The following is a 24,665-nucleotide window of genomic DNA, read 5'->3' as shown; positions in this document are numbered from 1 at the left end:
CTATGCAGAACTAGTGGGTATAGGTTCATGAATGTGACTGTAACTACTAGGTGTTAAGAGTTTTTCTCACAAGTGACTCTGTCCTTTTTCACATCAGCTATATTTACTAATTTATTTTATTTCAGGTTTTCTTTTTCTACACACACTTTTTATCCAGAGAGGGAGACATGAAACTACTTGGACTGTGCTTCGACGATTTGGTTATGATGATGATCTGGATTTGACACCTGAATATTTATTTCCTTTGTATGTACCTTTGACTTTCTGATTTCACTCATCAAATATTTTAAAGTCTTATATGCCACAGGAATAGGCTTTGAGCTACTGAGGAGTAATTTAGATGGTAGAGAGGTTTATGGCAGGTTTTCTCAACCTCTGCACAGTTAATGTTTTGGACCAGTATGGTCTGTGTATTACAGGATATTTAACACAGCCTTAGTTATGGCAGCACCTTCTTCCTCAGTTGTGACGACTGAAATTGTCTCTAGAAATTGTTTAGAAGTAATTATTCTTATTTGAGAACCACCGGGATTTAAGTGGTTTATACTGCTCTTCTTTTTTTTGCCTCCAGGGTTATTGCTGGGGCTCAGTGCCTGCACCATGAATCCACCGATCCTGGAGGCCATTTTTTCCCCCTTTTGTTGCCCTTGTTGTTGTAGCCTTGTTGTGGTTATTGTTGTTGTTGATGTTGTTCATTCTTGGATAGGACAGAGAGAAATTGAGAGAGGTGGGGAAGACAGGGGGAGAGAAAGATAAGATACCTGCAGACCTGCTTCACTGCCTGTGAAGTGACTCCCTTACAGGTGGGGAGCCAGGGGCTCGAACCGGGATCCTTACACCAGTCCTTGCACCTTGTGCCACATGTGCTTAACCCACTGTGCTATTGCTCTTCTTATGAAGTTAAATAGGTATCTTTTTTAAAAATTCATTTTGCTTAGGAAGGAGATAAAAGATGCTCTCTGTACAAACTGGTTTTTACTGTCAAGAAAGTAGACATATATTCATCAGTTCTTTTTTTAAAACTATATTTTACTAGATAGAACAGAGACATTGGGGGGGAGGTAGAGAGAAAAAGAGAGATACCTGTAGCACTGCTTCACTGCTTTTAAAGCTTTCTCCCTGCTCATGGGGACCGGGGCCTTGAACCTGGTGCATGGTAATACATGCATGCACTTAATCAGGTGTGCCACCAACTGGCACTCCGTAATCAATTCTGTTTGTTTGTTTCTTTGTTTGTTTTGAGATACACACACAGAGAGAGAGAGAGAAACAAAAACCAGAGCACTGCTTAGCTCTGGTTTATGGTGGTGCAGGCAATTGAACCTGGAACTTTTTGGAGCCTCAGGCACGACAGTCTGTTTGTATAACCAATATGTTATCTTCCCCGCGCAATTAATTCTTCCCTAAGGTTTAAAAAAAATTTTTTTTATTGATTTAATAATGATTGACAAGACTGTAGGATAAAAGGGTGTGTGCAACTCCACGCAATTCCCACCACCAGGACTCCATACCCCACCCCCTCTGTTGGAAGCTTTCCTATTCTTTATCCCTCTGGGAGCGTGGACCTTATGCTTACTAAACCTGCCGATGCCCGCGTCCAGCAGAGAAGCAATTACAGAAGACAGACCATTCACCTTCTGTACCCCATAATGGAGTTGCTCATAGCTTTCTTTCATTTTATTCTTTCTATTTTCTTTTTTCCCCTTCTTTTTTTTTTCCTCCAGGGTTATTGCTGGGCTCAGTGCCTGCACCATGAATCCACCGCTCCTGGAGGCCATTTTTTCCTCCTTTTGTTGCCCTTGTTGTTGTAGCCTCGTTGTGGTTATTATTGTTACCATTGTTGATGTTGTTCGTTGTTGGATAGAACAGAGAGAAATGGAAAGAGGGGAAGTCAGAGGGGGACCTGCACACCTGCTTCACTGCCTGTGAAGCGACTCCCCTGCAGGTGGGGAGCCGGGGGCTCAAACCGGGATCCTTACACTGGTCCTTGCGCTTTGCACCTCGTGCGCTTAACCCACTGCTCCACCGCCTGACCCCCTCTTTTTCCCCCTTCTTTCTTCTTTATCTTTTATTATTATTATTTATTTATAAAAAGAAAACACTGACAAAACCATAAGATAAGAGGGGTCCAACTCCACACAATTCCCACCACCATAACTCTGTATCCCATCCCCTCCCTTAATAGCTTTCCTATTCTTTAACCCTCTGGGAGTATGGACCCAAGCATATTGCTTTTTTTTTTTTTTTGCCTCCAGAGTTATTGCTGGGGCTCAGTACCTATACCATGAATCCACCATTCTTGGAGGCCATTTCCCCCCCTTTTGTTGCCCTTGTTGTGGTTATTATTATTATTGATGTCATTCATTGTTAGATAGGACAGAGAGCAATGGAGAGAGGAGGGGAAGACAGAGAGGGGGAGAGAAAGAGAGACACCTGCAGACCTGCTTCACTGCCTGTGAAGCGACTCCCCTGCAGGTGGGGATCGGGGGATTCTTATGCCGGGCCTTGCACTTTACACCACGTGCACTTAACCCGTTGCACCACCACCTGACCACTGCTCATTGCTTTCTTAAGGGTGATAGTGAGGAAAGACCCATTTCTTAAGGCTTTTTGTACACTAATATCTCTCATTTTCTTCATGTTTTTTACCTTTAATTTTCCAGAAAATAACCCCCTCGAGCCACCACTTAAGTCTATCTAACCTTATTAAACTCTCTACCTCTGTCCTTCACACTCCTGTGAGATTACTAGATATGTAAATACAGATTTGGCCCTTCCACTTCACTTCAAGTCAGGATAATGATCAAGCATCTTTATTTTTTTAATAATTATTTATTTATTCTCTTGTTGCCCTTTTTATTATTGTTGTTGTTGTAGTTATTGTTGTCGTCATTGTTGGATAGAACAGAGAGAAATGGAGAGAGGAGGGGGAAGACAGAGAAGGAAAGATAGACACCTGCAGACTTGCTTCACCACCTGTGAAGTGACTCCCGTGCAGGTGGGGACCCCGGGGGCTCGAACTGGTATCTTTAAGCCTGTCCTTGCGCTTTGCGCCACCTGTGTGCTTAACCTGCTGAGCTACCACCCGACTCCCATTGATCAAGCTTCTTAACGTGGCACATGAGAATATTCATGATTTGTCCTGCTTAGGCGCACTCTCGCCTTCATTCTATAAGTAAATACTAAACTATCTGTAGTCCACCAATTTCATGTTATTTCCTACCCTAGGCCTTCAGTCAGATGTCTTCTCATTCTCTTTCCTGCATTTTTTTGTTGTTGTTGTTGCCTTTTTGTTTTGTTTTGTTTTCCCTCCAGGATTATCACTGGGGCTCAGTGCCTACCCTATGAATCCACTGCTCCCAGTCGCTGTTTTTTCCTTTTATCTTTTTTCTCCTTCCTGTTTTATTCTATAGTACGAAGAGAAATTGAGAGGGGAAGGAGAGGTAGAGAGGAAGAAAAAGATACCTGCAGATTTGCTTCACTGCTTGTGAAGTGTCCTGCTGCAGGTAGGGAGTGTGGGTGCTCAAACCTGGGTCCTTGTGCATAGTACTATGTGCACTTGACCTGGTGTACCACTGCCCAGCCTCTTCGCCTTCTCTCTTCAACCTCATCTATCCTCTAGTCCTTGAAGTGTTAGTTCAGGTAACAGTTTCTTCAGCACTACTGACATTTTCCCACGCTCCATTGTCTCTCTGTGGATACTCTCCTGCTTGAATGTGGGTCTTTAGAGCTAAAGAGTTGATCTTGTTTTTGTATTCTTACTGTCTAGCTCATTGCATTTGATAAACATTTGTTGAACTGAATTTAAGGTAGATAAAAAATTTTACCTCAGGCCGAAATAACATTTCCACATTATTTTTTTAAACTTATTACAATATTAATACTAAAGTACATACTTAACTTGTTTTACAATCTATTTATAGGAAGAACAAACCCATTACAATTTAGTCAGTATTATTTGTGGGGAAAACATTCTTTTTCATTTTGTTGAACCAGAGCATTGTTTGGCTGGGTATTGAACCTAGGACCGCTTACATGCAAGTCCCATGTGCTATCTCCTCCTCCTACCCTGGTTGCTATAAAGTTTTGGTTTCAGTCAGCCCTTCGGACATTAAGAAAACTTTGTATATCACCTTGGAATGAGCATTGTTAAACTGTTCCAAGCAGTGCCATTACTACTCTAGTGGCTTCCTGGCAAAGTCTAGATGACTAGCAGAGATTTTGTAAATGGTGTAATCCCACAAAAAAAACTAGCTGCAGTTTTATATTCATTTATTAAATTAAATTTTAATATTTGATTAATTATTTCTTTCACTCTTGAATTTTTTTGTGTGTTCAACAGGCTAAAAATACCCCCTGATTGCACTACTGAATTAAATCATCATGCATATTTGTTCCTCCAAAGCACCTTTGACAAGCATGATTTGGTAAGCATTTGTTAACAGTTTTCCATGAGATGTATAAGATCTTTTTTGTTGAATTCTTTTTGTTAACTATCAAGTGCTCATGACTAACAGGGCTATGGAGATAATGCGGTGATAGTACAGCAGAAGGTGGGGTAGAAAATATAATGGTCACACAAAGAGACTGTCATGTCTGAGGCTCTGAAGTCCATGTTCAATTCCCCACAATTACCCCACACCACCATAAGTGCCATAAGCCAGAGCTGAGCAGTGCTCTGGTGAAAAAAAAAAAAAGAACACCAGATTTTCTTGCTTGAGGCCCCCTGGGTCTCAAGATCTATCCCTGGAACTACCTTATTACCAGATCTGAGTAGTACTCTAGCCTCTCGTGGAAATAAATACATATTTAAAATAAGACTTATTTTTTACTTTCGTCTTTTTCTCAAGATGAAAAAGTCTACAGTAGAGGAGATGACTCAGGCTGGTAGAGCTAGATTTTATTTGTATGCCAGCGTCTCCTGGTTTGAAATCTAGTGTCCCATGTACTAGAGTGGTGCTCTGGTTTCTCTTGGGTAAAACAAATGTAGTGTGTACACTTAACCGAGTGTGCCACTGCCTGGCCCAGGGTAAAGCAAATGAATCTTTAAAAAAAGAAAAAGAAGAAATCTATTTTCTTATAGACTCTTACATAGGGCTTTGTTAATAAAATATAAAATTTCATTTATTAGTCTTTAGAAACTTAGTTTTACTACTCTTAAGAGACACGTGCTTGAATATTTTCTTTTGATAACTAAATATAAGGTATACTTCCTTGTGTATCTTCAGGACAGAGACTGTGCTTTGTCACCTGATGAGCTTAAAGATTTGTTTAAAGTTTTTCCTTACATACCTTGGGGGCCAGATGTGAACAACACAGTTTGTACTAATGAAAGAGGCTGGATAACCTACCAGGGATTCCTTTCCCAGTGGACGTGAGTATAAAGCTCACCTTTTTCCTCTAAAACAATAGTTTGGAATTGTGCTACATAACATTTATCATTTTGTACGTTTGTGAGATCTTATGAAATGCTGTGATCATAACTGACTTGCACAGGATTTGTAGAGCTGCTGATATCTCTTTTTTTTCTATAATATTTATTTATAAAGATTTTAAAAAATATTTATTTCCTTTTTGTTGCCCTTATTGTTTTTATTGTTGTAGTTATTATTGTTGTTATTGATGTCATTGTTGCTGGATAGGACAGAGAGAAATGGAGAAAGGAGGGAAAGACAGAGGGGGAGAGAAAGATAAACACCTGCAGACCTGCTTCATCACCTCTGAAGCTACTCCCCTGCAGGTGGGGGGCCGGGAACTCGAACTGGGATCCTTTCACTTTGTGCCATGTTTGCTTAACCCACTACGCTACCACCAGACTCCCCCTTTATTTATCTATCATCTATGTATCTATCTATTAGCTAGAGACAGAAATTGAAAGGGAAGGAGAAGATAGAGAGGGAGAGAGAAAGACAGAGAAACACCTGCAGCCCTGCTTGACCACTTGTGGGGGTCAGGGGCTCAAACCTGGGTTCTTGTGCATTATAACATGTGTGCTCAACCAGGTGCACTACCACCAGTCCCTGAGCTTCTGATATCTCTAACATGAACTTCAGATATTCTATAAATCTTGCAGGAAGCAATGTAATTTGCTTTTAGATAAAGTTCAAGGAAACAATAACAAGTCTTATATCAAGGCACCTAAATTTCTTTCATTGAGAGAACTAGAAACATCATTGCTATCACATTGTTCTTCTACTTTTAGGTTATGAGAAGAAATATTTTATTTGTCACTGATGACTTATTTTGAGCTTATTTTGATTGTAGTTTTAATATACTCTTTGTGAGGTTTTACCTATAATAGTTAAAACATAACTGACATATGTCTAAGGTGCCAAGGGAATTCTCTTGTACTGTATGATAACATAATTATTTTAGCTTTGGTGAGACCAATTTTTTCAACATCAGAGTGTTCCTTTTTTGAATCAGAAAAAAGTAACTTCAAATGTTTTTAATTATTTTTGCAACTTTCACAAAATTTTTCAGATGTGATTTTCATCAAGTCTTCAGCTGGTACATATTTGAAGTATACTTGGGAAAGTGATCATGTAAAATGCATCTGCTCTAAGTTTTGTCAGCAGTTTTCCACTCATGCATGTGGCCTTCCTCTCTCTGGTCTGATGGAGTAGATACAGTAATTCACACTCCCACCACCCCCTTGCCACATATCTTGCGTGCATTCTCCTTTCTTCTCTTCCCTAAGAATAGCAGTGTAGGCTGTGAGGGTGCTCTGGCTGTGACATCTGTCACCAGGGTTGATCGCCAGGGTTGATTCAGCTGATCTGGCTGGCTAGGCGGGTGTCCCCCTCCTCCCTCACCGCTATATGTGCATCCCTCCTGAAGCTGCGTGCTCCATTGAAGAGGACTGCCCTCCCCGAATAGGGATGGACCAGTCTTCGGTCAAGGGTATAAAAGTGGCTGTGCTTCCCTGCTAGAACCTCCAAACAAGCTCTCAAGAATAGCAGTATAGTGGGGTCTGGGCAGTAGTGCACTGGGTTAAGTGCACATAGTGCAAAGCACAAAGGCCAACACAAGGATCCCGTTTCAAGCCCCCACCCCAGCCTATACAAGCAGGCACCTATCCTCTTTTTCCCCCTTTGTCTTCTCCTTCTCTCTGATTTTCTCTCTGTCCTATCCAACAACAAGAACAACAGCAACAACAATTGAAAAAAGACTGCCAGGAGCAGTGGGTTCTTAGTGCAGGCACTGAGCCCCAGCAGTAACACTGGTGGCAAAAACAAAACAAAACAAAACAAAACAAAGCAGCAGTATAGGGAAAACTCAGTGGGACATTAGAAGTTAAAGCAATCTGACAAGAATAAGCTGCATCTGGTTGTAAAATTATTTGAACTGTTGAGTTCTTTTTCTGTAGATTTTCATTAAGAAACTTTTCACATTTTAAACTCTCCCCTTTCACAGGCTCACGACCTATTTAGATGTCCAACGCTGCCTTGAGTATTTGGGCTATCTAGGTTATTCAATACTGACTGAACAAGAATCTCAAGCTTCAGCCATTACAGGTAAGTATCTTATTACTGTTTGGCTCATGATTAGGAAAAAAAGAATTAAGATTCAGATTAGATTTTCATCAAGTCTTCAGCAGGTGCATATTTGAAGTATACTTGGGAAAGTGATCATGTAAAATGCATCTGCTCTAAGTTTTGTCAGCAACTCTCCACTCATGCATGTGGCCTTCCTCTCTCTGGTCTGATGGAGTAGATACAGTAATTCACACTCCCACCACCCCCTTGCCACACGTCATGCATACATTCTCCTTTCTTTCTCTTCCTTAAGAATAGCAGTATAGTGATCATATTAAAAGAATGAAAATATGGGGAGAATACAGATCCAAGAAGGATGACAGAGGACCTAGTGGGGGTTGTATTGTTATATGGAAAACTGGGAAATGTTATGCATGTAAAAACTATTGTATTTACTGTTGAATGTAAAACATTAATTCCCCAATAAAGAAATTTTTTAAAAAGAATGAAAATAAACTCACCTTTATTAGTCTTTTGTGTCTGCACTCTGTTTTCTCCTACTTTTGGGTAATTTCTTTTAATTACCCAGATAATAAATATTATTTTAATTAATCAAATTAATTAATTAAACATTTTTGGGTTTGTTTATTAAATGGAAAATTTACTGATGAAAATCTGCAGGGGGGGAGTCGAGAGGTGGCACAGCGGGTTAAGTGCACATGGTACCAAGCGCAAGGAGCAACATAAGGATCCTGGTACAAGCCCCCGGCTCCCCACCTGCAGGGGAGTCGCTTCACAGGGTGTGAAGCAGGTCTGCAGGTGTCTGTCATTCTCTCCCCCTCTCTGTCTTCCCCTCCTCTACATTTCTTTCTATCCTATCCAGCAATGACAACAACAACAATAATAACTACAACAATAAAAAAAAAGAGGAAAAGAAGAAAAAAACTTAAAAAAAAAAAGAAAATCTGCAGGGGGGTCCTGACCACAAAAAGCATTTGCCAGTTTATCAGTTTTCTTTGAACATTAAAATCAGTGTCTATTAATTAATTAATTTTAATAATAATAATAATTATTTTTTATTTATCTACTGGGTAGAGACAGGAATCAAGAGGAAGGGGGTGATGTGCACTCAACCTGGCGCACCACCACCCAGCCCCCGGTATCTGCTAATTTATGGTCCTGATGTTGAGCTAATGGACATCTTTAGACTTCTTTTTTTTTGTTTTGTTATATTTATTTATTAGATAGAAACAGCCAGAAATTGAGAGGGGAGAGGGTGATAGAGAGAGACCGGCAGCACTGCTTCACCACTTGTAAAGTTGTCCTCCTGCAGGTGGGGAGACTGGGGGCTTGAACCCAGGTCCTTATGCATTGTAACATTAACCAAGTGTACCACCTCCCAGTCCCTCTCTCAGCTTTCTAGCCATTTCCCAAAGTAATCTTTTACTTGTAATGTTAGCCAGTTATTCTTGTCAAACAAAGTGCTCCCATAAAGAAAATTTATAGGTATAGAAATAACTGATTTAGGAACTGATCATTTCAAGAGATTTATATATCCTAATTGGTGGAGTAAATGCCACATCTACAGGAAGCCTTAAAGGAAAGTCTATCTTTTTGATTTGATTTTATTTGCCTCTAGGGTTATTGTTGGGGCTCGGTGCCTGCATCACAAATCCACTGCTCTTTTAGGGTGCTTTTTATTTTTGTTGCCCTTTGTTTATTGTTGTTATTGTTGTTATTGCTGTTGTGTTGTTGGATAGGACAGAGAAATGGAGAGAGATGGGGAAGACAGAGACAGGGAGAGAAAGACAGACACCTGCAGAACCACCTGTGAAGTGACCCCCCTGCAGGTGGGTAGCCGGGGGCTCAAATGGTATCCTTATGCTGGTCCTTGCATTTTACTCCATGTGCGTTTTACCTGATGCACTACTGCCCGGCCCCCAGGAAAGTCTCTCTTTAATTCACAGATAGATCAAATACCCATAAAGTACTTAACCGACTAGACAGCATTTAATAAGTATCAAGTGCTAGTCTACATGAAGTTCTTTCACTCAACAAACTATTGTAGTCATCTTTCTATATTAATAAATATACTTTTGCTTGAGATGTAGCTCAGTGCTGGGGCATGTATTTTCCATGTATGAGTTTCTGGGCTCAATCCTGGTACCAGAATTATTTTAGTATATGTGCTGCTGAAGCAAGCACCACCAAGAAGAAAAATTATGCTTTCCTGTATCTTTAATGTTAAATAAGATCCACTTTATGGATATTCTGGAGCTTATCTAACTGTCCTTTAATTATTATGATTTAAAATTCATATTAATATTTATGCAATTTTAAAACTTTCTTCCGGTGAGTTTTGTTACTGTTGAGCTCTCTAGAAGGTGGTGCATCTAGTAGAGCACACGCATTGCCGTGTGTGAGAACATATGTCCAAGCACCAGTCCCCAACTGCAGGAGTGATGCTTCTTGAGCAGTGGAGCAATGCTGCAGGTGTCTCTAATTCTGTCTCTCTAACCATGGTGGCAATAAAAATAACGAGGGGTGAGTGATGGTGCACCCAGTAGAGCACATACTCTTGGTCTGCCTGCACTGGGGAAGCTTCACAAGCAATGAAATAGTGCTACAGGTGTCTCTTTCCCTCGTTCTCTTCCCTATCTCTTTCAGTTTCTGTCTGTTTCTATCGAAATTAAAGAAAAATAAGAGGAGAAAATTTAAATTCTTTTAAAAGAACCATCACTCTTAAAAAAATTAATAAAGGGGGAGTTGGGCAGTAGCGCAGCGGGTTAGGCGCAGGTGGCGCAAAGCGCGAGGACCGGCGTGATGATCCCAGTTCGAGCCCCCGGCTCCCCACCTGCAGGGGAGTCGCTTCACAGGTGGTGAAGCAGGTCTTTCTCTTCTTCTCTGTCTTCCCTCCTCTCTACATTTCTTCTGTCCTATCCAACAATGACGACATCAATAACAACAATAATAACTACAACAATTAAAAAAAGGGCAACAAAAGGGAATAAATAAATATTTAAAGAATAATAATAATAATAATAATAAAGGGGTTTGAGCAGTAGCACAGAGGGTTAAGCACACATGGCATGCACATGTCCTGTCTAACAACAATGACAGCAATAACAACGATAAACAACAAGGGCAACAAGAGGGAGAAAATAGCCTCCAGGAGCAGTAGATTCATAGTGCAGGCACCGAGCCCCAACAATAACCCTGGAAGCAAAAACAAAACAAATCAAAACAACAACAAAAAAATAAAGACCCAGCTGCAGGGGGGTAGCTTCACAAGCAGTGAAGTAGGTTTGCTGGTCTTTCCCTCTCCCTCTCCGGCTCCCCCCTTCTCTCTCAGTTTCTCTCTGTCCTATCCAATAAAATAGAAAAAATGGCCACCAAGCGCAATGAATTTGTAGTGCAGGCACTGAGCCCCAGTAATAACCCTGGAAGAAAATAAATAAATGAATGAAAAAAATGATTTTTTTTAACCTCAGGAAGGAATACTCCATTACTTTGCTGATACAGTATTGTTTTCTGACCTGTTTCTTTTACAGATTTATGTGCCAAAAACCAGTTAATTTTAGAATCCATACCCCTTTCCCACCTATAGATCCAAAAAAAATGCAGCTTTATGATAACATTTTTAGTGTGTAGTTTTCTCTGATAACAATTTATCACAGATAAACAGACACTAATGGTGATTGTGTTCTACTTTTTATGCACTTTTAGGATGTCATTTTTCCTTATGAAAATATGCTGCTTATTTTTTGATGAAAGAACTATTTCTTTTACTAAAAATTCATTTTTTAGCCAACTTTTGGATATATATCTTGCTGCTAAGTGAGCCCTGCCTACATTATATTTATTCCTTTATTTTATATTCAGCATGACTATTGAACAGTGTTTATGTATTGCTCAGATACTTCATGCATACCATTGATAAACAGCAATATCCTGTATTGTAGAAAGTGAAATGAGGTACATCGTATTTCAGTTATATATAATTGTTTTTGTTTCCTTTTTTAGTAACAAGAGATAAAAAAATAGACCTTCAGAAAAAACAAACTCAAAGAAATGTGTTCAGATGTAATGTAATTGGGATGAAAACCTGTGGCAAAAGTGGAGTTCTTCAGGCTCTTCTTGGAAGAAACTTAATGGTAAGATTTCTCAGAAAACAAAAGTTTATCCAACAATTTTTTTTTTTTCCTCCTCCAGGGTTATTGCTGGGCTCGGTGCCTGCACCATGAATCCACCGCTCCTGGAGGCCATTTTTTTTTCCCCTTTTGTTGCCCTTGTTGTAGCTTCGTTGTGGCTATTATTATTGCCCTTGTTGACTCAATTCGTTGTTGGATAGGACAGAGAGAAATGGAGAGAGGAGGGGAAGACAGAGAAGGGGAGAGAAAGATAGACACCTGCAGACCTGCTTCACCGCCTGTGAAGCGACTCCCCTGCAGGTGGGGAGCCGGGGGCTCGAACCGGGATCCTTACGCTGGTCCCTGCGCTTTGCACCACATGCGCTTAACCCACTGCGCCACCGCCCGACCCCCTATCCAACAAATTTTTATAGTCATTAACTATGACTACTAAAATGCAGTGACATGTGTATTACTAAAGTACAATACAAAGTGTAGAGGTGGGGGGCAGGCAGTAACATACCGTAGGCTAAGCGCACATAGTGCAAAGTGCAAGGACCCGCAGAAGGATCCCGGTTCGAGCTCCCAGCTCCCCACCTGCAGGAGGGTCACTTCACAAGTGGTGAAGCAGATCTGCATGTGTCTGTCTTTCTCTCCCCCCTCTGTCTTCCCTTCCTTTCTTGACTTCTTCCTGTCCTATTCAACAACAACAACAACGAGGGCAAAAAAAAAATGGGAAAAATGGCCACCAAGAGCGGTGGATTCATGATGCAGGCACCAAGCCCCAGCGATAACCCTGGAGGCAAAAAAAAGGAAGGAAGGAAGGAAGGAAGGAAGGAAGGAAGGAAGGAAGGAAGGAAGGAAGGAAGGAAGGAAGGAAGGAAACAAAGAAAATCTAGGAGCAGTGGATTCTTAGTGCTGGCATGGCACCAAGCCCCAGTGATAACCCTGGAGGCAAAAAGAAAAAAGTGCAGAAGTAATCCTTTTGAAATGGTTTTATCTTTGTTAAATTGATACTAAATACCATTTGTCTTTTTTAATATTTATTTTATTTTAATGACAGAAACATCAGCACACTGCTGGACTCTGCTTTACATTGGTCTTGGGGATTGAACCTGGGACTTTGGAGTCTTGACTTAAGAATCTTTTTGTATAACCCTTATGCTACTTCCCCAGCCCCATATATATATATATATATATATATATATATATATATATATATATATATATATATATATATTCAGAGAGAGAAAAGTAGCATCACTCTGGCGTATGTGGGATTGCGTATATGCAGGTCCTGCACTGTGCCACTGTATCATTGCTGGCCACATCTTTCCTGCTTGCCTCCTTTCCTTCCTCCCTCGCTTCCTCTTTATTTATTTTTTTAAAATTTTTTAAAATATTTTTTATTTATTTTCCCTTTTGTTGCCCTTGTTTTTTATTGTTGTAGTTATTGATGTCGTCATTGTTAGATAGGACAGAGAGAAATGGAGAGAGGAGGGGAAGACAGAGAGGGAGAGAGAGACACCTGCAGACCTGCTTCACCACCTGTGAAGCGACTCCCCTGCAGTTGGGGAGCCAGGTGGGGAGCCGAGGGCTCAAACCGGATCCTCACTCTGGTCCTTGCGTTTTGTACCACATATGCTTAACCCGCTGCACTACCGCCTGACTCCCTCTCTTTCTTTCTTACAAGTGTTTGGATGGGGATTGAATGAATACATGTGATAAGGTTTAACCTGAAGTGAATTGTACAGTTTCTGATATATCAAATATTACCTATTTCTGATGCTGACTTCTTTGTGTAGAGATTGACGTCTTTCCAGATAAGTCTTCTATTATCCAAATTATAGTATAGTGAGTCGGGCTGTAGCTCAGCGGGTTAAGTGCAGGTGGCACAAAGCACAAGGACCGGCATAAGGATCCCAGTTTGAGCCCTGGCTCCCCACCTGCAGGGGAGTCGCTTCACAGGCGGTGAAGCAGGCTGCAGGTGTCTTATCTTTCTCTCCCCCACTCTGTCTTCCCCTCCTCTCTCCATTTCTCTCTGTCCTATCCAACGACGACATCAATAACTACAACAATAAAACAACAAGGGCAACAAAAGGGAATAAATAAATAAATAAATATAAAATAAAATTAAAAAATTTTTAAATTCTGTTTATTTATTTTAGATAGAGGCAGATAGCTTAAAAAAATAAATAAATAAACTAGCCATAGTACCTAAGCTTCCTCTAATGTGGTGAGGGCCAGACTTGAATCTGGGTCATACACATGCCCACTGTCCCAAGTGAGCTGTTTCACTCACCCTCAAATGCACTTTCTCCTTCTCCTCCTTTTTTTTTTAAATTTTTATTGCCACTAGGGTTATCACTGAAGCTTTATGTTGCACAACAGATCTACTATTCTCTCTGATAAGACAGAGAGAAATTTACGGGGAGAGAGAAGAGAGACCTGCAGCACTACTTGACTGCTTTTGAAGCTTTCCAGGCTGGGCCTAGGGACAAAGGGCTTGAACTCAGATCTTTTACATGGTAATGTGTACACTTAACTATGTGTGTCACCACCAAAGCCCTGGAATGCAATTAAAATAAATAATAATAGGGGGTTGGGCAGTAGTGTAGTGGGTTAGGCACACATGCACAAAGCACAAAGAGCTGAGTAAGGGTCTCAGTTTAAGACCCTGGCTCCCCACTTGCAGGGGTGTCACTTCACAGGTGGGGAAGCAGGTCTGCAGGTGTCTCACTTTCTCTCCTCCTCTCTGTCTTCCCCTCCTCTCTCCATTTCTCTCTGTCCTGTCCAACAACAATGACATCAATAACAACAATAATAATAACCACAACAATGACAAAACAACAAGGTTGAAAAAAGGAAAAAAATATGGCCTCCAGGAGCAGTGGATTTGTGGTGCAGGCACTGAGCCCCAGCAATAACCCTGGAGGCAAAAATAATAATAATGATGATAATGATAATAATAATAATAATAAATATTTTAAATTTCCTGCTTTTGCTTTATGCAGAACAATATATCTTTTCTCTTAAACCATAAGAATTTTTTTAAAAAGACCAAAGGTAGACAGTTTATATTTTATTTCTAATTTTATTTTTATTACAGACCTGCTTCACTGCTTGGGAAGCAGATCCCCTGCAGGTGGGGGATGAGGGCTCAAACCCAGGTCCTTGGGCTTGATAATATGTACAGTTTACCAGGTATACCACCACCTGGCCCCCACAGGGTAAATAGTTCAGCTGGTAGAGTGCAGGATTTGACCCTAGTACTGCATATTCCTTAGTAGTGCTCTGACTGCTCACTTATGCATGCATGCTTGTTCTCTCTCTCTCTCTCTAACTGAGCACTGTTTAGTTCTGATTTATGTTGGTTCTGAGGATTGAACCTGGAACCTTTGGTGCCTCAGACATGAGAATTTGTCGTGTAACCTACTATGCTATTTTTTGGCACTCTCCCTCTTTCTTTTCTCTTATTTGAAATTCTCACTCATATATAAAATGAATAAATCTTAATAAAAAGAACTAAGATATAAAATCAAATTACCCTGTATCACTAAATAATACATAGTGTAGGTGAGAATGCCTTTTTATTTATAACATGTCCATATATATTACAGTGTGTATGTTTGTTTGTTTGTTTTGCTTCTAGGGTTATCCCTGGGGCTCGGTGCCTGCACTACAAATCCATTGCTCCTGGAGGCCATTTTTCCCATTTTTGTTGCCATTGTTGTTGTTGTTATTGTTATTGTTGCCATTGCTGTTGTTGCTGTTGGATAGGACAGAGAGAAATCAAGAGAGGAGAGGAAGACAGAGAGGGGGAGAGAAAGTTAGACACCTGCAGACCTGCTTAAATGTGAAGCAGGTCAAGCAACCCCCCTGCAGGTGGAGAGCCGGGGACTCGAACTGGGATTCTTAATCTGGTCCTTACACACAGTGTGTATGTTAATGAAAACTTTCAACTATTGTTTTTACTATAAATACTGAGATTTTTTTGGTCATTGTTATTTTCAGAGGCAGAAGAAAATCCGTGATGATCACAAATCCTACTATGCGATAAATACTGTTTACGTATATGGGCAAGAGAAATACTTACTGGTAAGAAACTCTCTAGTATATAAAATAGTATGAATTATTTGGGCATATTTTATTTGCTTTTTTATTTTTGTTTTTAATTTTGTAGGGTACTTTTAAAATTTTCTTTCTTTATTGGGGAGTTAATGTTTTATATTCAACAGTAAATACAATAGTTTGTACACACATCTTTTTGGATGGGTGTGTTGGGTTCCTTAGGATATATCCCCAGGAGAGGAATTGCAGGGTCATAGGGTAGGTCCATTTCTAGCCTTCTGAGAGTTCTCCAGACTGTTCTCCACAGAGGTTGGACCAATTGACATTCCCACCAGCAGTGCAGGAGGGTTCCCTTGACCCCACACCCTCTCCAGCATTTGCTGCTGTTACCTTTTATGATGTATGACATTCTCACAGGAGTGAAGTGGTATCACATTGTTGTCTTTATTTGCATTTCTCTGATAATCAGAGACTTGGAGCATTATTTCATATGTTTCTCGGCAGGTACATTTTTTTTTTTTTTTCTCAGTCAATTTCCGCTTTGCGTTTCTACTTCTTTTTTTTTTTTTTTTTACATGCATAACATTCCCCAGATTCCCATTTAGCAATACAACCCCCACTATTTCATTCATCATTTTTCATGGACCTGTATTCTCCCCACCCACCCACCAACCCCAGAGTCTTTTACTTTGGTGTAATACTCCAATTCCATTTCAGGTTCGACTTGTGTTTTCTTTTCTAATCTTGTTTTTCAACTTCTGCCTGAGAGTGAGATCATCCCATATTCATCCTTCTGTTTCTGACTTATTTCACTCAACATGATTTTTTCAAGGTCCATCCAAGATCGGCTGAAAACAGTGAAGTCACCATTTTTTACAGCTGAGTAGTATTCCATTGTGTATATATACCACAACTTGCTCAGCCACTCATCTGTTGTTGGACACCTGGGTTGCTTCCAGGTTTTGGCTATTACAAATTGTGCTGCCAAGAACATATGTGTACACAGATCTTTTTGGATGGATGTGTTGGGTTCCTTAGGATATATCCCCAGGAGGGGAATTGCAGGGTCATAGGGTAGGTCCATTTCTAGCCTTCTGAGAGTTCTCCAGACTGTTCTCCACAGAGGTTGGACCAATTGACATTCCCACCAGCAGTGCAGGAGGGTTCCTTTGACCCCACATCCTCTCCAGCATTTGCTGCGGTTACCTTTTCTGATGTGTGACATTCTCACAGGAGTGAAGTGATATCTCATTGTTGTCTTGATTTGCATTTCATGACAATCAGAGACTTGGAGCATTTTTTCCAGAAATGAGGCCCCACACCTATGGACATCTAATCTTTGACAAAGGGGCCCAGACTATTACATGGGGAAAGCAGAGTCTCTTCAACAAATGGTGTTGGAAACAATGGGTTGAAACATGCAGAAGAATGAAGCTGAATCACTGTATTTCACCAAATACAAAAGTAAATTCCAAGTGGATCAAGGACTTGGATGTTAGACCAGAAACTATCAGATACTTAGAGGAAAATATTGGCAGAACTTTTTTCCGCATAAATTTTAAAGAAATTTTCAATGAAACGAATCCAATTACAAGGAAGACTAAGGCAAGTATAAACCTATGGGACTACATCAAATTAAAAAGCTTCTTCACAGCAAAAGAAACCACTACCCAAATCAAGAGACCCCTCACAGAATGGGAGAAGATCTTTACATGCCATACATCAGATAAGAGTTTAATAACCAACATATATAAAGAGCTTACCAGACTCAACAACAAGACAACAAATAACCCCATCCAAAAATGGGGGGAGGACTTGGACAGAATATTCACCACAGAAGAGATCCAAAAGGCCGAGAAACACATGAAAAAATGCTCCAAGTCTCTGATTGTCAGAGAAATGCAAATCAAGACAACAATGAGATATCACTTCACTCCTGTGAGAATGTCACACATCAGGTACATTTTTAAGTGACTTTGAAAGTACAGTTGAATTTAATATGACTGTATGTACAACTTCTTATAATTTTTTTCTCACCTGGTTTATAGGAATTAATTTTCATTCCCTTGATCTGTGGGGTAATTACATAATGAATTTAAAAAATCAATTGTGTGCTTAATTACATATTATGTCATAATAGAAAAGTTTAAAAAAATTTAACTGTTATCTACTCTTTTTCACACTTATTTTTTAAAAATATTGTCTGTACTACTGACCAAAAGTTAATATGAGAAGCTCAGTTTTGCTGAATAAAATCATAGAAGGACATGACTGAAATGATACTATTATGAGTTGTATCCAAAGAGTTTATATAGTCTTTTTTTTTTTTTTTTTCCTTGCCGCCTGGTAATCACTGGGCCTTGTTGCCTGCACTGTGAATCTACTGCTCCTGGGGGCCATTTTTTTTCCATTTTATTGTAAATTGAGAGGGGAGGGGAAGATAGAGAGGGGGAGAGAAAGACACTTGCAAACCTGCTGCACTGCTTGTGAGGCAACCTCCCTGCAGGTGGGGAACTGGGGGCTCTAACTGGGAACCTTAACTGGGTTCCTTGCACTTTGTACTATATGCGCTTAACCCAGTGCACCGCCACCAGGCCCCTAGAGTCAATATATTCTCTTTGGATCTGATCATATTTGGGTTAAAAACCTGGTCTATCACTAGTTAACTGTTTTACTTTATATAAGCAGCGTACTCTCTCCAAGTCTGAGGTTTTTAAGTTAGTCAATTTGTGGCGTTTTTAACAACTAATAGCCTTCAGGAAATGTTCCCTTTCTTTTTCCAATTGACGGTACTACATCCTGCCAAATGGATTATCACATCGACTCATATGTATTTTACACTTTGTAAATTCTTCATCAATTTCTTGTTTTTCTCCTAATTCTCTCTCATAAGTATAGCTCTACGTTTTGAGTACTCAGTGAACACTGCTTACTTTTAATTAGCTTTCTTATTCTTAAAATGTTCTCTGCAAATTGGTACATTTCATGTCTCTGAATGTCTGTGTCCATGCCATAATGGTGTTTTATCTGTAATAATCTAGTCACTTCTGACTCAATACTTGCCCTTTCATCTCCTCGACTGAGATGAAATATCTTAATATAACTTGGTTTTGAATTTGGCTGTTTATGGATCGTTATATCATAGATAGACATATCATTATATCATATGTTACATCATAGGTAAGCTATTTCTTAAAAGGTTTTAATAACATTGAAAAAGAAGACAATGAAGTAGAACAAAATGATCATCATGTAAAAGTCTGTATTTTTTTGATGGGTAGGAAAAAATGTGATGCTACAGAAAGAATATAGACTTGGGAATCATATCTGAATTCAAATTTTGGTATTATGACTTGCTAGGTGTGCATTTTGGGCATTGACAGTCTTTTTTTGTTTGTCTCTGCGTTTGCAGAGCCTTCAAGTTTCTCTTTTCACTATGCTTTCCACTTCTGCAAATGGTCTAAAAGTTCTACTTAACCACTTTTTTTTTTTTTCTTACTATAAGGCAAGTTAAGTTGTAAAACACCATGATATTACATAGATGGTGACATTGTGTTTCTCATTATGTTTTTCTTTTTCACAAGTTGCATGATATTTCAGAATCGGAATTTTTAACTGAAGCTGAGATAATTTGTGATGTTGTATGCCTGGTATATGATGTCAGTAACTCCAAATCCTTTGAATACTGTGCCAGGATTTTTAAGGTTTGTTGCTTTTTTGGTCTGTAACTAAATTTGACTTTATATGGCGTTTAATGAAATTGTGCTGGTACTTCTAATCAGGGAAATGCAAGAAAATCATTTGTGGAACTTAAAAAAAAAATACATCTGTTGGGGCTGGGTGGTGGTGCACCCGATTCAGCACGCATATTACCATGTGCCAGGACCCAGGTTTGAGCTCCTGCTCCCCACTTGCAGAGAGACACTTCATAAGCAGAGAAGCAGGTCTGCAGGTATCTATGTTTCTCTCTCCTTCTCTGTCTCCCTTCCCTCTCAGTTTCTGTCTGTCCCATCCAATAATATAGAAGAAAAAAAAAAAAAAAAAAAGAGCCTGCCAGGAGCAGTGGATTTGTAGTGTTAGCACCGAACCCTAGCAATAACCTTGGTAGCAATAAAAAAAACAAACATGTCATTATTATTTGCAACTGCCATTTATATCTTTAAAAATTCTATTTTTGAAGAACTGGATGCTAGTACACTTGGTAGAGTGCACATATTATCAAGTGTGAGGACCTGGCTTCAAGCCCCAGTACCCACCTGCCACTGGAAATTTCTTGAGCAGTGGAGCAGTGCTGTAATGTCTCTCCCTCTCTTTGTCTCTCTCCTTGTCTCTCACCCTCTATCAAAGAAAAAAGGGATGATTGCTGGGAGTGGTGGAGTAGTTGCACAGTCACCCAGCCCTAGCAGTAACCCTGATGACAAAAATCAGTAAACAAATGTCCCAGACACCTGTATTTCTATTAAATATTTATATTTACTTTTTGTGAGAGATCTTAGAGCACTGCTAAGCTCTGATAGATGTGATGTCAAAAATCTAAATAGGAACCTCACATTGAGCCACCTCCCTGATTTCTCAGACACCTGAATTTCTTAGAGTATTTTTGCTCACATATGACTCTGATATGCATTCCTGGTTGAGAACTTCAGTACTGGGGGCCAGCAGTGGCTCACAGGGTAGAAGTTCTCAACCAGGAATGCATCATGTGCAGTTTATCATGTGCAGGGACCCAAGGTTGAGCTGCTGGCCACCACATGGGAGCACTGTCAAAAGGAGAAGCTGTGTGAATGGGAAGGAAAAAAAAGGAAAGACACTGAGAAGTAATAGGTATAAGGAAGAGAAGACAGGATCATAAAAAAAAAAAAGGCAAATCTGTATAAATATAGATAGATAAATATAGAAGTAATAGTCAACCCATACCTGTGGTCTTAGGAAAAGTAATGCAATTTCCAGTGGAGGGAATGGTAACACAGACCTCTGTGGTGGGAAAGGTGTGTGGAATTATACCCATTATCTAACAGTTTTATAAATCAGTATTAGATCACTAATAAAAAAGAGGGATATTAATGTGTATTTTTTATTTCAAGTATTATTTCTTTTGATAAAATATATATATTTTTTAGTAAACTTGAAAATCATCAGAGGTTTATATTGTTACCAGTGTTAGAAAAGAGACCTTAATCTTTATTTTAAGTCTGACTTGGATCACTGCCAGTCTTTGCCACTTAGTTCACTTTCTCTTCAAGACTATTTAATGCTTTGCCAATCCAGGAAAATAAATAGTGTACATTTAATTAAACTTAATAAATTTTTTACTTGTCTTCAGACTTAGATCTCATTTTTATTCCACAGCAACACTTTATGGACAGCAGAATACCTTGCTTAGTTATAGCTGCAAAGTCAGACCTGCATGAAGTTAAACAAGAGTATAGTATTTCACCTACTGATTTCTGTAGGAAACACAAAATGCCTCCACCACAAGCCTTCACTTGCAATACTGCTGATGCACCCAGCAAAGATATCTTTGTTAAGCTGACCACAATGGCCATGTACCCGTAAGTACTTAATCTGCCATCCTTTTCATGTTGCATGGTTCATAACATTGCATGCCATTATTAGCCATGAAGGTAGAATCTCTGTCATATGGAAGTTGTTCAGCAACAGAATGAGAGTGTGTAATGAGAAGATATAAATTTGAGCAAATGCAAGTTTGGTTGGGTGCTATATTAAATTTAAACAGTTTAATCTTGTATATTTTTTTAACAGACTCTAATTTAATAGGATAGTACTATAAAATTCTGCCCCTTATATAGTAAAAAAAAAGTAGTTTTACTACAATATAATGGGGCTGGCATCGTACTGCATTATACTGATAGAGCATTTCCCTGTGAAATAAAAGTTCATTTTCATGTTTTATATTATTTGACCCTGTGTATGTGAAAGATTATAAAATTTTATATATGTGTATATATATGCATATGCTCAAGTTCAATATATGTCTTTAAGTGCTAAAAGTTAATTGGAATTGGAATTCTGCTATTTAAATGTTTTACATTGTGTTGTGAGCCACATTTTATGTACATTTATTATATATCTACACATGCATATGCACTAGCACTTAACTGGTCATTTTAATAGTTTACTAACTGCTTTAAAATTGCATGATTCTTAATTGCATTTTTCCTCAAGTACTGTATATAAATTCTATTTGGTAACCAGACAGTTTTTCAGGCAGTGCGTTTCTCAAGAAGTTACTCTATGGTTTATTCTACTTATTCTATGTTTGTATCTAAATTATTTTTCCTATGACAACTAATGTATAAGATAGAGAACTAAACATTGCTGTAAATAGGTTGAGGCTTTTCAGAAAAGTATTTATACAGATTTTTCAAAGTAGACTTAACTTTACTTCTGTTCCATTGACAGTACTTTTTTTAATGCAGTAAATCCTTAAAATTATAGTTGTATTGGAAGGCAAATGATTACTACTACTATAATATAATCAGAATCATTTTTTATGCTTTACCTTTGCTTTAAAACTCTCATATATGTTATCTACAGAGAGGATCATTACAGAGACAGACTCTCCCAAGACATGGGCAGCACTGATAGAATAGAGAATTTGAGAAAAATCTGGGTGTTTCTAAAAACTGCTTTGTAAGTTACTTTTTCTTTATGGCTTCTATGACATTTTCTTATAAAATGACCAAATCTTTCTTGCTATAATTAACGTTTAATTATCATCCAGAAACGCACTGCTTGGCCAGGCTTACTGTCTTAACTTTATATTATGGTATCTTTTTATGTAAATGCACTATTTTAATCTTGTAAAGAATCACAATTGCGTTTTTGGATTTTATCTTTGAAGCATTTTACTGCAGTTCTTGTATATGTGTGTGTGTATGTGTGTGTGTATGATAAATGTACATACATGGACACCTGTTTACAAAATTAATCCTGAATTACTTCTCATGAAGCATCTCCCTGTTGCTAAGCATACTTTGCATTCCTTCTTTTTGGTGGATAGAGCCTGTGTATGTTGCAGAACCAGATTTAATTTATGAAATAACAAATGGATTCCAGTATGACAGCTGACAGTGACTTAGTAACAGCAATAATGTTCATTATTACAAGTCAGGTTTTAGAAAGGGATCTTTGAGTCTAAAAGCATTTTTCACATTAACTCTTTCTTCTTCCTTTCCTCCTCATCCTCCTCCTTCTCCTTCTTCATGTTGGGAATTAGACTATATTGGGATGCTGCTAATCTCTACAACCACGCCAGCAAGTGCTGTGGTCTCATCAGATTGCACATGCTAAGCCAAGTCAGATTGGGCCAGTTCTTTGATTGAGAAACCTATAAAAAAATTCAGGTGTTACAGGTTGTAATGACATTGATTCTTTAGGTGCTCTTCTGAGTGGATTCTGGCCAGTACCTCCTCAAAGATTATGTGACTCTGTATGTTTGAGTGGCTCTGACCACTGAGCAGTCATTGGAGACCCCCCCCTTCAGATTGTTAGTGCGAGGTGAAATCGGTTACCCTTTGTGCATACTAATTAGTGCAACTCCATTCAAACCAGAAAGGAGTCAGAACGCCTCCCTAAATTTCATATCAAATATTAATTGGATTCATTGTTGATTTTTACATTCTTACCCAGAGTTTCATTCTATCATACCTAGCTGCTGTGGTTTGGTAGCATATAAAATTAGCCCTATATTTTGTTCAAGTAGAAATTTATGAAGCACTTTGATTTCCTTTGGGAGCCAGGGTGCTTGATGAATTAGAGATGATGTTGTTCATATCTCCTCAGGGTTGAATATACTCCTCTTTGACTCTTGTGTATTTGTCATTCTTCTTCCTGGTTTTCAGGCATGTGTGTATGCTGAGGGAGGAGAAGGAGGAAGGAATGACTATTTAAATGCTAGCAAAATTTGTCCTTTTGGGGGGGTGCTATGGCTTACTCAGTTTTTCTTTCTATTAATTTAGATAAGGGTGCCATCTATTGCTGTGCATATTTATTCCACTAAAAGTCTTATAATAGTAATTTCATCTCCTCTCCAGAAAAAAAAAAAGCAAAAAATGTTAGCTAATTTTCCTTAGATCTATAGGGAGGGAGGAGGGAGCCATTGCTGTTTATTATATCTTTTGGTAGATGTGGAATTCTGCACAACTTTAGCATGCCCCATACTATCCTTTTCCTTAGTGTTGCTTATGCCTAATTCTTTTAAAGTTGGCACAGCCTTACTTGTGCCATATTTGTAAGAACTCAATTCCTGTCCTTCTGTGTGTTTTCACAGCCATGCCCGGTTACGCTGTATGTGCACCTGCAACAGGTGCACATTTTGCATCTGTCAGAACTTCCTCAACTCAGACTTGCTGCAATCTGTAAAGAACAAAATCTTCACTGCAGTTCTTCACAGGTTCTTAACTTTATTTACTGGGTACCAGGCATTCTGTTAAAATACAAAAGAAAATAAGTGGATAACTTATTTATTATACAGATAATTATTACAAAGACAAGTGGCCTCATGCCCCACTAACTTCCACTAAAATTCTCACAGTTGTGACAGTGTTTAGCTTTTGAATCATTCTTAATGTTTTTCTCCATATTGAAACTACTTATAACTTACTTTTACCATTAAGTACGTACATAGAATGTTTTTTTGAAAGAACACAGTTTTGGAAATGAAGATAACAAATTTTAAAACACAAAGATGTTTTTCTTTTTTAAGATTTTTTTTTTTGAAGTCTTTATAATGGAGCCCACAATATAGAGTATGAAAGTAGTAGACTTTTTAAAAGGTGGAAGATGGGCTGGGGAGACAGTATGATGGTTATGCCGCCATAAGCCGGCACTGGAAGGTTATAGTCTTATTTTTGTCATGCTACCTTTATTCAGATTGGCGCTACATCTTGTGAGTATTTAAGAGTATATAATAATTGGTATTTAATGTCAATTTTTCTTTGTAAGAATATATATATTTTTAAAA

General features: G+C 38.8%; 1 protein-coding gene across 9 annotated transcripts in view; it reads left to right on the top strand.

Moving 5' to 3' along the window:
• The window catches only part of RHOT1 (ras homolog family member T1), an 85,036-nt gene that overhangs the window by 41,423 nt on the left and 18,948 nt on the right, over positions 1-24,665 (top strand). For 4 of the 9 annotated variants that reach the window (XR_009553126.1, XR_009553127.1, XM_060203979.1 and 1 more), the window contains exons 11-20: positions 126-246; positions 4,343-4,427; positions 5,229-5,374; positions 7,417-7,517; positions 11,502-11,632; positions 15,623-15,706; positions 19,264-19,383; positions 21,029-21,231; positions 22,238-22,333; positions 23,973-24,095. Coding sequence is in view for 6 of the 9 variants with exons in the window: in XM_060203979.1 (XP_060059962.1) it covers positions 126-246; positions 4,343-4,427; positions 5,229-5,374; positions 7,417-7,517; positions 11,502-11,632; positions 15,623-15,706; positions 19,264-19,383; positions 21,029-21,231; positions 22,238-22,333; positions 23,973-24,095 (1,210 nt within the window). In the remaining 3 variants the exon portion in view is untranslated. The remainder of the gene's footprint in view (positions 1-125; positions 247-4,342; positions 4,428-5,228; positions 5,375-7,416; positions 7,518-11,501; positions 11,633-15,622; positions 15,707-19,263; positions 19,384-21,028; positions 21,232-22,237; positions 22,334-23,972; positions 24,096-24,665) is intronic. The other 5 variants (XR_009553129.1, XM_060203980.1, XM_060203981.1 and 2 more) reach the window with 3 other exon arrangements.

Source organism: Erinaceus europaeus, chromosome 12 (assembly GCF_950295315.1).
Source record: "Erinaceus europaeus chromosome 12, mEriEur2.1, whole genome shotgun sequence".
Lineage (NCBI taxonomy): Eukaryota > Metazoa > Chordata > Mammalia > Eulipotyphla > Erinaceidae > Erinaceus > Erinaceus europaeus.
The sequence above is the reverse complement of the archived record's forward strand: the minus strand, read 5'-3'. Positions and strand labels throughout refer to the sequence as shown.